Genomic DNA, 18,097 nt, shown 5'->3' with positions numbered 1-18,097 from the left:
TCATATTGGTTAGGGCCGGCTCTGGGCGGGATCACATACCGATCCCCGCTAGGGCACCTTTGTGTATCCACATATCAAGAACAGACCCTAGACGTATACTGTATGTGTGCCTGCCAGGGAATTTAGGGGGTAATTCAGACCTGATCGTAGATGTGCAAAACAATGCACATCTACGATCATTTTCTCTGACATGCTGGGGGGAGGCCTAGCAAAGGGCAAGTCCGCCCTGCATGTCGAGCCCTACCCCCCCCCTCCCTCCCCCCTGGCAGACATGTGAAAGCATGGTTCGAGTAGCCCTCTGCCTACGCAGCCGGACTGTGAAGGTAGACGGCTACCCACCATGTTTTGGGGCACAGCGGCTGCGTGACATCACGCAGCTGCCGTGACCCACCCCAGCAATGGTCCGGACACACCTGCGTTGTCCGGACCGCACCCCTTAAACGGAGCATCGACGCCCCGTTCCCGCCCCCCTCCAGGTCTTAAACTGTGTTCTGAAGAGAACGCAATTTAGGACCTTGCACATCGCCGTACCGGCATACGCGCATGTGCAAAAATCGGTTCATCTCGATTTTTGCACACTTGCAATAGGGTCTGAATTAGGCCCCTAGACTGTAAGCTCTGCTGGTGCAAGGACTGATGTGAAAGATTACATATTCTAGTTACAGCTCTGCGTAATGTGATTGGCACTAGAAAAATAATAATAATTGTCTGAATAGTATTATAAAAATAGGACAATGTAACAGCGAATATAGAACTACAAGTCCCAGCATAATATTTTTTAATAAAAGAAAGGCAAAATGTGGGTATCCAGCAATTGGGGGAGTTACAGGTTGCCTTAATTGTATTATTAAGTAGCATGCTGGGATTTGTAGTTCAATATGTGATGAAACATCTTCATACTGCACTTTCACGCTAGGACTCGTTGTTTCGGCAACCCCCATATTACTGTAACCCTTGTCAGTGTGTAACGCCCCCTGTTTCAGTGGGTTTCCTCCGGGGGTGCTTTATGCATACCTCCCAACTGTCCCAATATTGGCGGGACAGTCCATTTTTCTGGGACTGTAACGCTGTCCCATCCGCGGGTCGCAGTGTACCGCGGTGGTGGTGGGGGCAGTTTGGAGACCCTCTCTCACTCGTTGCTCTGCTAAGTGGAGCAGCGGTGAATAGATGCTGTGAAAATGCGCACAGAGTCTGTTTACTGGGAGAGAGGAACAGGGGGCATACCAGCAGCTCACAGAGCGTTTAGCATGTCCCCCACAGCTGCTAAAATGGGGGCGTGACCAGCGATCTCGGCAATTCCACAAGAACACGCCCCTACCCGTGAGGCCACGCCCCCTATTTTCACACATGCGCCTTCGGCGAGCATCTGTGTCCCTCTGCTCCCAACTTTAGAAAGTTGGGAGGTATGTTTTATGATATACCGGCAGACAGGATGCCAGTTGCCCATATACCAACAGAGGCATGCAGCCTGCAGGTATACCGGCAGCTTCGGGCCTGGTGTTTCACTCGCCATAGGTTCTATTCCCACTCGTTTGGTGGCGTGGACCCACCAACTGAGTGGGAATTATGGAGGGGAGGTCGGAATTACGACCGCTGGTAAAATGTCTGATGTTGGAATTCTGCTGCCATTTTGAATACATCCCTACTCTGGGGGCTCCTGTTTCCTACCACACTCCAAACCATACTGGCAGGTTAATTGGCTGCAGGCAAAAAAATAACCCTAGTGTGTATGTGTGTCCAAGTGATAGGAAATATAAGGGTCTATTTACTAAGCATTGGATGGAGATAAAGTCGCGGGAGATAAAGTACCAGCGAATCGGCTCCTAACTGCCATTTTTTCAACACAGCCTGTGGCATGGCAGTTAGGAGCCGATTGGCTGGTACTTTTGGGGTCATTCTGAGTTGATCGCACGCTGCTGATTTTCGCAGCGTAGCGATCAGGTTACTACTGCGCATGCATATGCACACAATGCGCACGGGTGTCGTACGGGTACAAACAGCATCGTTGCTGTGCAAGGCTTCTAGCGACTAATCCATTCGCACAACCGATCGCAAAGAGATTGACAGGAAGAGGGCGTTTATGGGTGTCAACTGACCGTTTTCTGGGAGTGGTAGGGAAAACGCAGGCGTGTCCAAGCGTTTGCAGGGCGGGTGACTGACATCAATTCCCCGATGGGGGGCGGAATGTACTAAAGCCAAAAACGTGGTTATAAACTCAGAAAATCCTGTTTAATAGCTATTAATGTCCGTTATTAAATGGGGTCCTTACTTAAGTACTGCCCTCTGGAATCTACTGATTTGTTTATTTACTATAATATTGGACCAAACATACACAAGGGTCTAGGGGTCTCATGTTTCTCCTCCTCCCACGGCTGTCAACATCTTTTGTCCAGCTCACTTCCTGACTGTGTCTCGTCCCTCACTCTCTGTCCTCCGGATTGGGAGGGACATCTGGCTCAGGACGGACCTTGCAGGACTATAACCTGGTTATATACGAGAACTCACCTAAAGATGCCAAAATTGATGCAAACCAAAAAATGTCGCCCAGAAGTGGTGGAATAAACAGAACGCTTCCCATTTTGTCCCCAAACGCTTCCTGTAGAGGGTCCATCATTGTCACATAGTTTTTAGATCTCATTGGCTTAACAAAGAACATCGCACCTGCAAGATAAGGCAACATGAGGTAGTGAGGTAACAGAACATATTCATTAGCAAGAACACAGTCAACATACTGTACATTGTTATTATACTTTGTGATATATTATGTTTTTCAGTCCTTATACTGTATTAATTACCGAGGGGATTATTCTTTTTTTAAGGGACCTGGTCCTCTTAGGCCTATCCATCAAGCAAAGGTACAGAAGTTAGTGCTAATAACACCTCAAAAGAAGATCATAGTTGTGAACGTCCACCTGGTTCCGCTTACTGGGTCTGATTCAGGTTCGGATGGAAAGAGCACAGCTGCCGGTTCCTTGGGAGCAGCAGTGATGCTTGTGTGTGAGGTAGGCTGGTACGTGCGTGCGTCTCAGACTCTCCACATGTGGTCCACCGCTGCATCTGAGGATCACTCTACGAGACCATCAGCAGGCTACATCTGTACATTGCGTGATTTTCTTCATTGCGAATCGGACCCACAGTAGACAGAGCACAGATCACGCGTCACTGGGGTAACACTTGGATGTCTTATGCAGTGGAGTTCGGGTTTCCATCATGGGCCTGTGTAATATGGGGTGGTTTTGTTCAATATTGGGGGGTATATGGAGCATATGGGAGGCTTTGCTAAGACACTGGGGACTCTCCAGCTTCGAACAAATTTGCAATGACGTGCGCTAATTAATCGCTGCACAGTACGGCTTTGGCACATGTGCAATGGTAAAAAAATCCCTCCATTATGTCACAACACCAAGGGGTATAAATCAGGCCCCACTCTCTCTAACCTTTGATAAATTTCCCCTTGTGTCTTAGTCTTGGCTTTACACAATACCATTACTAAGCAGTGATAAGAGCAGAGAAGTAGCCAGTGGAGAAGTTGCCCATGGCAACCAATCAGCACTGAACTAACATCTATAATTTGCATACTATTAAATGATACAGAGCTGCTGACTGGTTGATGGGGAAATTTCTCCACTGGCTCACTTCTCCGCTTTTATCACTGCTTAGTAAATGTACCCCTTAACCTTGGCTTTGCACAATACCAGGGTGAGCAGGTTTTCTCACTTAACCCAAGTCCCAATAGCCGGATGTATGACCCATCTCACCACTCCCATCCCTGCCAGCCACACGAGTCGACCCATCTTGCTGGAGATCGGGACCTCTGCGTGCCGTAGGTGCTTGCAACTCCTCAGAAAGCTAGTGTGGCCTCGGATGGAGGAGCGTGACCTGAAATAAAGGGGGTGTGGCTTAGTATAATTCCCTGTCTGCGTGACTTTGGGTGCGTGCTCAGCGCTTTCCAAGCAGCTGGGCAGCCCCTGGCTCATCTTCCTGCAGTGTTTAAATGCCATGCAGAGCAGAGCAATGGTGATCACTGGCTCTCCCAACCTGCCCTTTCTACCCGGGGACAGCGGAACGGTGCCCAAATAGCGGTCCCGCTGACACCAGTACAGCTGGGACTCGGAAGGTACAGTATGCTATTGTGAAGTACTTTCCCATGGTGGGGTCCAGTTTGCTATGTATGCTCTCCAGATTGTGAGTGAGTCCTAGAAGATCATCAGACAATTGTACAGGGCTCATTCATCAAGAGACAGACACATTGGTCTTATGCTAAGTGAGTGCCACGCGGATTGCATAGTGTACCCTGTGTTATTTCGCTCTGTGCATGCCCAGATCATTAAGTATGACTCTGCAACCTATGGAGGCATTGTAATAAAGTCTGAGTTCATGCAAATGAATGCAGTCCGGAGGAAAGGGATGCGGTTAATTTACTGGCTGCCGGGATCCCGGCATTCAGGATTCCGCCGCTGGAATCACAACAGCCGGTGAAATGCCGGCGGACGGAATCCCGACCGAGGCCCCGTAATCCCACTCGGGTGGTGGTCCACGCCACCACCCGAGGGGAAATATAATAATGTCACTCCCCACGGTGCGTGATGCGTAGCGAGCACAGCGAACCCACGCTGTGCTCGCTGTCGGCATTCCACCTGTCGGGACTCCGGCGGCGGTCTCCTGACTGGTGGTAAATCATACCGAACCTGGGACAAAGACACATTTATTCCTGCAAAAACTGTTTACACTCGTGACCGCCAGATGGTGATGCAGAGTATTTGCATTTTAACTGTGTAATTATTGTAAAGTACATTCTGTGCTAGAATTAAATTCATATATAGTATACGCTAGTGTATTCCAACCACTGGTCTTAAGGCACACTAAGGGGTACATTTACTAAAGTGCTGGTTTTTAGAAGTGGAGATGTTGCCCAAAGCAACCAATCAGATTCAAGCTATTATTATTCTAGATTCTATAAGATAATAGATTGAAACTGATTGGTTGCTATGGGCAACATCTCCACTTCTAAAAACCAGCACTTTAGTAAACATACCCCTAACAGGCTAGGGGCCTAATTCAGAACTGATCGCAGCAGCAAATTTGTTAGCTAATTGGCAAAACCATGTGCACTGCAGGTGGGGCAGATGTAACATGTGCAGAGAGATTAGATTTGGGTGGGGTGTGTTCAAACTGAAATCTAAATTGCAGTGTAAAAATAAAGCAGCCAGTATTTACCCTGCACAGAAACAATACAACCCACCCAAATCTAATTCTCTCTGCACGTGTTATATTTAGAGTAGGTACTAATTAAGTCACCTATGCTCAACTATGGCTGTCCTTAAAACCTGGACTGTTAGTGTGCCTTGAGGCCCATAGTTGGGAGCCCCTGTCATACAGTATATAGGCTTGCCATACTATCCCTTTAAACCGGGACACTCATGAATTACACAGGTTCTGTGGCTGTCTGACTTCAAGTCTGCATTTCACCTGGTTTACTTTTCATCAGCAACAGAACCTGTGTAATTCATGAGACCAATGGACCGTACACACTGGCCAATATATCGGCCGTTCTATTGAACGGCCAATATATCGCAGGTCTGTCGGCCAATGTGTACGGGCGATATGTCTGTGAACTCCGTCGTTCACAGACATATTGCGTCAGCCCTGCAGCACAGCCGATGGCCAATATATCTACCGATATATTGGCACATCGCTGTCTGTGTACGGGCAATCAGCCGACCGCCCGTACACATGCTGCAGCATGTGGCGGTGATTGACAGCTGAACTGAGCGGGCGTGTGCACACGCCCGCCCAGTTCATGACGTCAGTCCCCAACGGATCGGAAAATGTGTATGCACAACACACTGCCCGATCCGCCTATAGATTTATCTGCAGCTATATCTGGCAGTGTGTACCCACCTTTAAAAACAACAGACAAAGAGGAAGGGGGGTGCAAATCCCCAACCCCCAAATTCCCTTCCGCACACTGAGAATTACCTGTAACAATCCCTGAACCTATCTGGTAATAAAATTCAGAGAATTTGTCACAAATGTTTGCAAACACATGTTTAGCTGCTGGCCACTTCACGGCTTCTCTGATACAGCAGTCCTAACCTACATAAAAGCAGTGCCCACATAGGGCCATGTAATTTGTCACAGTACGCCTCATGATAAAGGCTTTTACTAAAACACTTCCAAACAGAGAGCTAACTTACCCGGGAGCCACCCCCAGGATCTCCCATTGGCACTACAAGGAACAGCATGCCTTCCAAATGCTGCTCCCATTCAATGCCTCATGCACACAAGCAGACAAACAATTAGGAAGCTGCTCAATCATACCTGGAGGTAATTATATATCAGGTGCTGGAAGGGGGAGGGGTCACATACAAACAACAGACAAAGAGGACGGGGGGTGCAAATCCCCAACCCCCAAGTGGGCACTGCTTTTATGTAGGTTAGGACTGCTGTATCAGAGAAGCCGTGAAGTGGCCAGCAGCTAAACATGTGTTTGCAAACATTTGTGACAAATTCTCTGAATTTTATTACCAGATAGGTTCAGGGATTGTTACAGGTAATTCTCAGTGTGCGGAAGGGAATTTGGGGGTTGGGGATTTGCACCCCCCTTCCTCTTTGTCTGTTGTTTGTATGTGACCCCTCCCCCTTCCAGCACCTGATATATAATTACCTCCAGGTATGATTGAGCAGCTTCCTAATTGTTTGTCTGCTTGTGTACCCACCTTTACTCAGCCAGATAGCTCGGTGCAGCTTTTTGGCATAAACTGGATGAAAAAAATATTGTATTGTGAGCTGTGAGGTACTTAAAATTGGGTGAAAATGACTGTACATTAATGTTATTGAGGTTAATAATACTCTAGGAACAAAATAGGCACAAATCAAGTCAATTTTTGAAAAAAATGTAAACTCAAAACCAGTTACAACTGAACTCCAAATTCAAACTGGACGCCGAATTAGAGCCAAAACCAAAACAAGTAGAAATGGTCTGACACATATCTCTACTTTTCGGAGGACTGATAGCAATAGACTACTTGCAGAGATAAGATGATCTGCATCATACTTACCTACTTTCTGGCAGCTCTCTCCGGGAGAGAGCTGCCAGGACGGCTCAGTGGAGGGGCTGGGCAATGTCGAGAGGAGGGGGCGGGGAGGCGGAACGGGTCGGGGAGGAGGCGGAATGGGGCGGGGAGGAGGAGGAGGCGGAATGAGGGTGGGGTTATAGCGTCACACGTTTAAACCATGCCCCCCCACTCTGTAATGCCGCGATAACCGGCATTTTACAGCAGGGGGCGTGACTATGATGACACGATTCAACAAGAATCGCGTTATCTACTGTCCGGACCGCCCACTTTACTCTCAAAGTGGGCGGCCGGGCAGGGAGGAATTTGAAAAACCGGGAGACTTGCCTGCTCTTCCGTAGGGCCGGGAGGGTCACCCGATTTTCGGGAGCCTCCCGGCCATTCCGGGAGAGTAGGCAAGTATGATCTGCAGGGATTTCAGCACTGAAAAAAAAAACTGAAACTCACCCCTCCAGTGGTCTCCGCAGCTCCCAGTGGCCCCCCCTCCATCTTTTTACTTGGGAGGGTGCTGCTGGGAGGCTTTGGAGCTGCTGGTAGGCCCAAGGGTGGCAGTTGTGATACCCACGTTTGGGGTACCATTTATACATACTAGCCCCAATTGTAGCTCCGGCTACCTGATAAGTTGCCATTGGAAGACCCTGACAGGGTTAAAACACCTCTCTCCGGTTGCCTAGCAACGGCCCTAGAGAGGGCTGAGATGGAAGCCACTGGGACCCAGGAGTGTCCAGGTGTTTTCAGGAGAGCGGGAATCCCTGGAGTGCTGGGCATCGGAGGAGAGAAAAGGTGCGAGAGAAAGGAGGAGGAGCTGACCGTGAGGAGAGGAGGAACAAGTCCGGCGCCCGGGAGTGTTCGGGCGGGAGAGGAAGCGGGTGAAGACTTGCAGCGGAGAGGAAGGATGAGACTGCCTGTCCAGAGCGTGAGGAGCCCTCGCCGCTGCTGCACTCGGCAAGCAGGAGGGATACAGCCGCCAGCAGCACCGACCCTCGGGAAGAGACCCGCCAGCCGCAGCCGCGCATCGTGAGGCCGCCGAGCCGGGGAGAGGAGACCGGCCGTTACACACAGCCAGCAGGGAGCAGAGCCGCCCGCCGCAGCAGCGCATCACCCGTCGGGACACGCAGACGCTGGGCGGGGAGAGGAGCCGCCAGCCGCAGCAGAGTTAAGGGGGATCCCAGCAGCCGCAGCAGCACCGGAGAAGCACAGCAGCCGCAGCTGCGCCACTACCGTCATCTAATCAAAGGAGCCAGGTACCCTCCATGTGTCCCAGTTCCCCAAAGCTGTAATTAAAGAGAGACACATTGCCTAAGAGATAAGTCCCTTAGTGAGGGGTGCATTCACACAACGAATCTAGTCAGCCTCTGTCTCCCTAGAGACCCTGCAAGAGGTAGTCCCCTGAGCTTACATCCCAGCATTGCATAAGACTTCCCACATTGCCTGCAGACTGTTCTCCTGCCTATCTCCTAACAAAGCCCAGATATTAACTGCATGTTGTCATCCTAATGCCTGACTCTTCTACAAAGCCTACTAGTTAACGTTAACATTCTTTTTCACAAACAGTTACTACGCTGGCCCTTGCCAATTACCACCTTCAGTTCTCCGCAACTCACTCCCATATGCAAAGTGACTTTTGTGATTCATCTAAACTTTCACTTGGACTTTTCAGGATTGTATATAGCGTCAGAGACTTCCTTATTTGAGTTCATATCGCCACCTAGTGGCTCGTTAGTATACTGTTTGAACATTCTTGAATCAGCCTTACTAAATGTTCTTTTTGTGTGGGGTTTTACTGTTTTGAGAAAAACACTTATGCTGATGTTGTGATACATTTATGCCTACTACGCAAATGATATGTGATATTCGGAAGTGGGCCTTTTGAGGTAAACTTGATTACTAGTCAACACTTGAATTCATTGAAACTGTGACTATCCTTTTTTTTTCTGAGTTAATAAACTTGCTGTCACCATCAATTTGCATTTCCTTTGTCCATGGGGTCCTCTTTGGGGTGTCCAGTCCCCTGCCACAGGCTCCTGCGGAAGAAGCTACGAGAGGCCCTGAGTCAGACAGCGTCCTCTGGAAATACAGGTACGACACTGCACCATCACAGGGGTTGATATAACACGGGGATATGTAGTTCTCCTAGCAGCTCACTCCCCCCCCCCCACACACACACACACCGGGAGTCACACACACTCACCCATACACACACTCACGGACACTCATACACACACTTGCAAACACTCACACAGCTTACATACTCACCGCTGCTGCAGGAGACCAGCTCCCAGCACTGGAGAAGAAGACATCGCTTTGGAAGGTAAGTAAATACAGACCAATTAAACTAATTGGAAACTTCCAATTACTTAATAAGTCCTCAGGGAGGGTGCCGCTATTGTGCCAGAGCAAGTCCCAGTGATTTTTTCAAAAACTTTTTAGGAAAAAAATCAGACTTGCTCTGAAGGGATATGGTCAGGGGTTAAAGTGAGCCGGAGCCCGGAACAGGGCGGAACTGCGTTCTGTCAGTTCCACTTGGAGACGGAACGAAGTTCCGCCTCTGTCTCACCTAACCCGACGTGTGCCCAGCGCTGCAGGGAGATTCCGAGTGCCCACTGAGATTGTGTTACCAACGGGCGCCCGGCTCTCTCTCCACACAGTGGAAGCCGGCGGCAGGAGCTCACCACTGAGTTCCGGCTTCCGGATCTGTCAGTGCGTGCTATGGGAGAGACGTCATGACGTCTCTCCCATAGTGCCGAAGAGCCGACACCAGGAAGACTGCTACGGTCAGACGTGGGAGCGGGGCTTGGTGAGTTTGGTGTTTTTTGTTTTCATATGTGTGAATGTATTAGTGGCGCATCTACTGGGGGGCAAGCTACTGGGGGCAAACTACAAGGGGCAAGCTACTGAGGCAAACTACAGGGGGGCAAACTACAAGGGGGCAAGCTACTGGGGGCTAACTACAGGGGAGCATTACTACTGGGGGCAAATTACAGGGCTTCATTACTAATGGGGGCATAACTAAAGGAGCATTACTACTGGGGGCATAACTACAGGGGCATTACTACTGGGGGCAAACTACTGGGGGCTAAATGACTTGGGGGCATTACTACTGGGGGCTAAACTACAAGGGTGCAAGCTTCAAGGGGGCTAAACTACTGGGGGCATAACTACAGGGGGGCACTACTACTGGGGGCATTATTAACGGGGTCTAACTAGTGGGGGCAAACTACATGGGGGCTAAACTACTGGGAGCATTACCACTGGGAGGCTAAACTAAAGGGGGGTAAACTACTGGGGTCATAACTGCAGGGGCATTACCACTGGGGGCATAACTACATGGAGGGCATAACTACTGGGGCTAAACTACAGGGGACTAAAACGACTGGGGGCATTACTACAGGGGACATTACTACTGGGGGCAATACTGCACAGGGGCATTACCATTAAGGGCCTTACTACTGCGGGCACTACTAACGAGGGCATTGTAAAGGGGGCACTTCATAAGGGGCATTGCTCCTGGGGACATAAGGGGCACTACTACTGCAGGCATTGCATAAGGGACACCACTACTATGGGCTCTATATAAGGGACACTACCACTGTGGGCACTACCAGTACAGTGGACATTGCATAAGGAGCACTACTACTGTGGGCATTGTATAAGGGGCACTACTGCTGTGGGCATTATGTGTATTACAGGGTTCTACTACTGTGGGCATTATTACTATTGTGTGACCACGCCCCTTTCTTTTTGAGACCATGCCCCTTTTTGGGGCGCGCACCTACGGTGCACATAATACCTTTATTACATGGGTGCCGTGCGGAGGGGGGTGGGGTGAGTTCCACCACCTCTCTAGGACCACTTTAAGCACTGGATACGTTCCTAAGGTCGACCTCACTTAGGTCGATAGTCATGAGGTCGACCACTATTGGTCGACACCTGGAAAAGGTCGATATGAGCATTATGTCGATTTGAAAAAGGTCGACACATGAAAATGTCGACGTATTTTTTTTCATAAATACAAATATTTTTTTTTAACTTTTTTATACTTTACGATTCACGTGGACTACGACTGGGAATAGTAACCTTGCCTGAAGCATGGCGAGGGGACACGGTGCACTATTTGGGGTTCCCCGTCACTTTACGAAGAAAATGACACCAAAAAAACTAGTGTCTGTTGACCAATAGTGGTCGACCTAATGTTTGATGGGTGTGGTTTGGAGGGTCAACCATACTTAGGTTGACAATGTCTAGGTCGACCACTAATGGTTGACAGTACTAGTGGTCGACCTAGAATTGTCAACAGGGATTCTAGGTCGACAGGGTTTCTAGGTCGACATGTTCTAGTCGACATGTTCTAGGTCGACAAGTCAAAGGGTCGACATGAGTTTTGGGGGGGTTTTGTGTCGTTTTCTCCGTACAGTGACCGGGAAACCCCATTAGTGCACCGTGTCCCCTCGCATGGCTCGCTGCTCTGCTACCGCTGCACTCGGCACAGGTTACTATCCCCAATCGTAGTCCACGTTGATCATTAGTTATGAAAAAGTTTTTTTTTTAAATAAAAATTTAGAAAAACTCATGTCGACCTTTTGGCCTGTCAACCTAGAACATGTCGACCTAGAGACCCTGTCGACCTAGTTACTGTTGACCAATAGTGGTCAACCTAGACATTGTCGACCTAAGTGTGGTTGACCCAGAGACCGGATACCCTATTTGATATCCCTCAGAAAGATCACTAACTCTTCATTTGACGGTATCTTTTGGATGAAACCTACCTTTATGAATCCACTTTCTCTCAAATTAAGATAATTTAATCCAGATACAATAGCATACTTTCCTACTCTCCCGGAATGGCCAGGAGGCTCCTGAAAAACAGGTGGCGCTCCCGACCTACCGGAAAAGTTGGCAAGTCTCTCAGCCAGCAGCCAAGCCCCCGCACTCACAGGAGAAACACTCATATATCCCTCGCAGCGGGGGTGCTGATGACGCAATTTGCATCATCGTGATCCCGCCCCCTACCCCACTATGCAGTTAATCTCAGTATAGTGTAGCGGGGGCAAGGCCACGATAACGCAATCTCGTGGCCACGCCTCCTGCTCCTCTCCATCATGCCCCCTCACCTGTGCCGCGCCACGCACACCTAGCTGCCTCCTCCTCTTCCTCCTGGAGGAGGCAACCAGACTGTCAGCAACTATTTACAATAGCCATTTAAATGGATGCACATTTAAAATACTGCCTTCACACGTACCTCAGTGATTTGGAACCATATTTTAGCAAGTTGATGCAAGATATGCAGCCTCATGCATCAATGTCACATTACCAATAAGATGATACAGTAAGTGAAAAACTCTCTTTAATTTTGTTAAAATATATATATTTGTTAGTTTACTCTTCATTGTCTAACAGTATTGCATTATGGGGGTCATTGTCAGTTGTTCGCAGCTCAGCGATCAGGCTAAAAATCGGCATTTCTGCGCATGTGTATGCCCCGCAATGCGCACGCGCGACGTACGGGTACAAAGCCCATTGTGGTTGTGCACAGGTTCTAGCGAAGTTTTCAGTCGCACTGACGGCTGCAAGAAGATTGACAGGAAACAAGGGGCGTTTCTGGGTGTCAACTGACCGTTTTCAGGGAGTGTTTCCAAAAACGCAGGCGTGTCTGAAAAACGCAGGCGTGGCTGGGCGTTCGCTGGGCAGGTGTATGACGTCAAATCCGGACACGAATAGGCTGAAGTTATCGCAAGCGCTGAGTAGGTTTAGAGCTACTCAGAAACTGCACAAACCGTTTTTGCAGAGCTCGGCTGCACAGGCGTTCGCACTTCTGCTAAGCTAAAATACACTCCCCAGTGGGCGGCGGCATAGCGTTTGCACGGCTGCTAAAACTAGCCAGCTAGCGATCAACTCGGAATGAGGGCCTATAGTAGATTATGAAAGATTTTCTACCTTTTTAAACCTCCTAATGGCTGAGGGCCATACTTCCCTCATGACAGTGAAACATTCAAAAACAACTTATACTATAAAAAAAATGACACAGAGACTGTATTTTGGCAGAAAGTTGTTAACTATTTATTAATAAAATCTACTAACTTGAAAAAACAGAAATCAAATTATATTAATTTGGATAGTTAAGAGAAAGAGTATGGTGGCCAGAAAAAGAACGGCTGAAATCCCACTTCAAAACCCCAATCTAATTAAACAGAGTCCAGGCGGGACTGGCGGCAGCAGCGCTGACAGTGAGTACTGAGTACTGACAGTGCCTGCGGCTGTGCGGGGGGGAAGGGGGGGGGGGGGGCGGTGCTGCACACACCTAGTTACGGCCCTGCCTACAAGGGAGTGTATTGTAGCTGTGCAAGTTGAGCGTTACAAAATAACTTTGTGCAGTTTCTGAGTTGCCCAGGACTTACTCAGCCGCTGCAATCACTTCAGCCTTTCCGGGGTCGGAATTGACGTCAAACACCCCTCCTGCAAACGCTTAGGTACGCCTGCGTTTCCCCAACCACTCCCAGAAAACAGACAGTTACCACCCACAAACGCCTTCTTCCTGTCAATCACCTTGCGATCGGCTGTGCAAATGGATTCTTCGTAAAAGCCATCACACAGCAACGATCCGCTTTGTACCCGTGCAACAAGCCTGCGATTTGCGGTGCATACTCGCGCAGTTCTGACCTGATTGCAGCGCTGAAAAAAACTGCTAGCGTGCGATCCGATCTGAATTAGGCACAGTGGACCTTCTGACACATAAAAATGCAAATTTGGGACACAAATAAGTCCCTCCCATATTCTACCCAAAACTCAACTACTGTAGATCTGCAAAAACAATGCATGAATAATCCCCAGACCATGCACCATGACCACTTCTTCTGTTGGGAGGTATGTATTTAAGGGACTGTTTTTCTTAGTTCACCAATCAGAGCACCACGTCCTTTCCATTAAATATAAAGTAAAGAGCAGTTTTATTATATAGAGGTGTATAATTGAAGCTATCTGCCCAATGCTGAGAAATATACAGTATTATTGGGGACACAGAAAGGTTAAGTAAAATCTCTCCTGTTTCTCTCACACTAATTGGTTTTCCGATCTGCTCTAAATTGGATACAATTTGATTTCGAAGCATAATCATGTACAGAACAGAGCAGCAAAATAATGTCCTGTCTCCAAAGAACGAAATGACTGAAATAGGAGTGGAGAGGGTTAAACATCCATAGGCTGGGGATGTCATTGTGGGAGACAGGTGACTAAGCTATCCAATAGCGATTTGAGTTGGTAGAAGCTAGCTGCTTGATGGGGGTAATTCTGAGTTGATCGCAGCAGGAATTTTGTTAGCAGTTGGGCAAAACCATGTGCACTGCAGGGGGGGCAGATATAACATGTGCAGAGAGAGTTAGATTTGGGTGGGGTGTGTTCAATCTGCAATTTAAATTGCAGTGTAAAAATAAAGCAGCCAGTATTTACTCTGCACAGAAACAAAATAACCCACCCAAATCTAACTCTCTCTGCACATGTTATATCTGCCCCCCTGCAGTGCACATGGTTTTGCCCAATTGCTAACAAAAATCCTGCTGCGAGCAACTCAAAATTACCCCCTACATGGGGTGAGAAAAGGATGAGCTTCCTCTTTTTCCTGTTCTTGGAGTCAGGGTAAGTCCTCTGGCATTGGCCCTCATTCCGAGTTGATCGCTCGCTAGCTACTTTCTGCAGCCGTGCAAACGCATAGTCGCCGCCCACAGGGGAGTGTAGTGCAGCCAAGCGGGACGAAAAAGTTTTTTGCAGTTTCTGGGTAGCTCTGGACTTACTCAGCCCATGCGATCACTTCAGTCTTTTTGGTACCGAAATAGACGTCAGACATCCACCCTGCAAACGCTTGGACATGCCTGCGTTTTCCCAAACACTCCCAGAAAACGGTCAGTTGCCACCAACAAACGCCCTCTTCCTGTCAATCTCCTTGCAATCGGCTGTGCGAATGGATTCCTCAGTAAGGTGTCTGCTTTCAGCAGAGTAACAGGGCATGGGTTCTAATCCTGGGTATGACTGCTAAGAAATGTGTGATTCCAAATAAATGACAATGAAATATATGCATATATAATTTTAGAAGTGAGGCTAGGGTTGTATTATTTATATATATTCAGTGCTCCCCTGCTGCTGCTGCTGATTCATGGCTTTGTCGCGCCCCTGGCATTCTGCGTGCGTCCCGGCCGGTACATCGCGGGTTCCGTGTATGGCCTAACCGCGGCCCTGGATGATCCCCTTCTGTCCTCCTCTGCCCTCCCTTGCCTGCACAGCCGCGTGGTTTGTGGACGGCCGCGGGTTCCCCGTCTCTGCTGCCGCGTCTGGCACTGCAGCAGGGAGCAGAGAGCGGCAGGCGAGGCCGGCTGCAGGGGACGGACAGGTGGGTGCCGCTGTCCGGGCCCCGCTTGGAGCCGCGCAGGGCGGGCGTGCGACAGCTTCTGGATGCCGGGTGAGGGCCCTGCCACGGGGGGGGGGGGGGGGGGGGGGGGGGGGCGCCAGGCCAGTGATGATGCCTCCCTGGGTTCCCTTGACAGGGATGGGGCAGTGTGAAATGGTGGCCATTTTAGTGAGGGGAGACCCATGACTCCTAATGCTGCCATGACCAGCCATTCCTCTCATGACCTCCGTGACCCGGGGGCTGGGTGTGCAGATTCCGATTCTGTATCCCTTCCCTCGGGGCGGTCGGGTAGTGGCCGCAGGGGTTCATGGGTGCCCTCGAATCAACGGGTCAATCGCCTTCTGCATTTGACCCCTGCCAGTTGTCTGCAGCTTTTTCCTCTATGGCGGCCGATCTCGCCCCTCTAGTGTCGGTCATGGCACCGACTGCAGGCGGTTCTGGCTGTAGGGGGTGGGGCTCTGGGGTTGCTGCCTTTAGGTCCAATCCGAGAAATAGGGTGCCGTCCGCTGTGTCGGTTTCTTACCTGTTCCCCGGCTCTGGGGCTCCGGAGTCGGACTTGCCTTGTTTTTCAGATCATGAGGAGGACTCGGATGAGCCGCTGGACGTTGAGGGTGATTCTGCATCTGCGAACGGTCGGCCGGACACGTCAGGTGAGGAGTACGGTGAGTCTGTCAGGGAACTGTAGTGCTCTTTTTCCTCTTCTTTCTCTCGGGCCAGTTCCTCTTCCTCTTCACTCAGATCTTCAGTCAGTAGCGCAGCGCGGACCCGCAAATGTGCGGCCAGATATGTGAAGAAGAAAGCGGGCAAACGCAAACACGGTGCCAAGCGCAAGAGGGCCTTTGAGTTCTCCCGCAGGGAACGGAAGCGACGCAACCTGCCAGGTGTCTTCCATTGGAGGTAATTCAGAGGTGATCGCAGCAGCAAATTTGTTAGCAGTTGAGCAAAATCATATGCACTGCAGGTGTAGCAGATATAAAATTTGCAGAGAGAGTTAGATTTGGGTGGGCTATTTTGTTTCTGTGCAGGGTAAATACTCGCTGCTTTATTTGTATACTGCAATTTAGATTTCAGTTGAACACACCTCACCCAAATCTAACTCTCTCTGCACATGTTATATCTGCCCCCCTCCCCCCCCCCCCCTCCACTCTGCAGTGCACATGATTTTGATAAACTGCTAACAAATTTGCTGCTGTGATCAAATCTGAATTTGGCCCATTGTTACTACACGGCTTTGTTGCGCGGGCTGCGTGGGAGTTGCGGCAAGAAAATTAAAAAAGGCAACTATGTTGATGTTTTCACTTTGACCGATGATGCCAAGAAGGAGTTTAAGGCCGCTAGAGCGAAAGGTGGGATTGGAGTGGAAGCCTTTCAGTCTTATGATGCTTGGTTGGCTGGATTCCGCGTTTTCGCAGCCCGTTATCTGGAGGATCGGCAGAGTGAACACAGTAACATAATCCGCTATATACACATGATTCATGATATGCCGCGCAGGTATTCTGGGGTTGCCTGGAGGGTATACGACGACAAGTGTAGGCGCAAGCAGGATTGTTTGCATGTCATAGACTTTGGCTGTAAAAACGTTGAAGTGTGGATGGATGTTTACCAGGGCACGGCAGGATGAGAAGGAGGTCTCGCGGGCTACCGCAGACTTCACGCCGGTTAACCCGGGGGCGTCCCGGACCTATGGGGAGGCTCCCCAGGCTAGGCGTTTCAGCGCACCTACTCGTTCACAAGGGCCTGGTCCAGAGAAAGGAAAACGCTTTGCCTTTAATAATGCCACATGTCCCGTCGGGCAACGGTGTCGGTTTCAACACCTCTGCTTGTGTTGCGGTGGGGCCCACCCCGCCTCCAACTGCTTTCGAGGCGGGTGCTCTGCCCCGAAGGCAAGTTATACCGGGCCTGCCAAGCCCGCGACTGCAGCGTCCTCTAAGTAGGGCTCCTTCCCCAGTACGGTCAGGAGCTATGCTTAAATGGTTGTCTTGGTTTGAGGATCAAGATGTAGTGTGTTTCCTTATTGAGAGTTTTAGTTATGGTTTTCGGTTACCAGTTTGGGGTGAAGTTCACGTTGGCTCTTCTCGGAATCTGTAAACGGCCCGGTCTTTTCCTGAGGTACTACGTGACAAGGTGGAGAAGGAGATCCAGCTTTGCCTCATGGCGGGTCCTTTATCGCAACCCCCTGTTGGAGAATTTGGTTATTTCACCGGTGGGCATTGTTCTGAAGAAGGCTCTGGGTAAGCTTAGGCTCATTCAACATCTTTCTTACCCGTCAAAGCATTCTGTTAACGACGCCATTCCACCCGAGTATTGTTCGGTGGTCTACCCGTCGTTTGACGATGCTCTGGATATGGTTCGGGGCTACGGGCCTGGGGCCCTCATGGCTAAGATTGACATTGAATCGGCTTTTCGTCTGCTCCAGCTTCATCCTGATTCATTTAGGTTTATGGGCTTCCGCATCGGGAACGAATATTTCATTGACAATTGCTTGCCAATGAGGTGTTCTGTTTCCTGTGCCTTTTTTGAGAAGTTCAGCTCCGTATAGCATTGGTGTGTGGAGTTTTTGTTGGGAGGTCGGGGTCTCGTCAATTACTTAGACAACTTCCTTTGCGTTGGCCCGGCAGGTTCCGAT

General features: G+C 49.6%; 1 protein-coding gene across 2 annotated transcripts in view; it reads right to left on the bottom strand.

Moving 5' to 3' along the window:
* LOC134999652 (high affinity choline transporter 1-like) overlaps positions 1-18,097 on the bottom strand; it is a 78,958-nt gene that overhangs the window by 20,189 nt on the left and 40,672 nt on the right. For both annotated transcript variants that reach the window (XM_063951439.1, XM_063951440.1), the window contains exon 3: positions 2,506-2,661. In XM_063951439.1, the coding sequence (XP_063807509.1) occupies positions 2,506-2,661 (156 nt within the window). The remainder of the gene's footprint in view (positions 1-2,505; positions 2,662-18,097) is intronic.

This window comes from Pseudophryne corroboree, chromosome 2 (genome assembly GCF_028390025.1).
Source record: "Pseudophryne corroboree isolate aPseCor3 chromosome 2, aPseCor3.hap2, whole genome shotgun sequence".
NCBI lineage: Eukaryota > Metazoa > Chordata > Amphibia > Anura > Myobatrachidae > Pseudophryne > Pseudophryne corroboree.
This window is presented reverse-complemented; position numbering and strand designations above follow the sequence as displayed.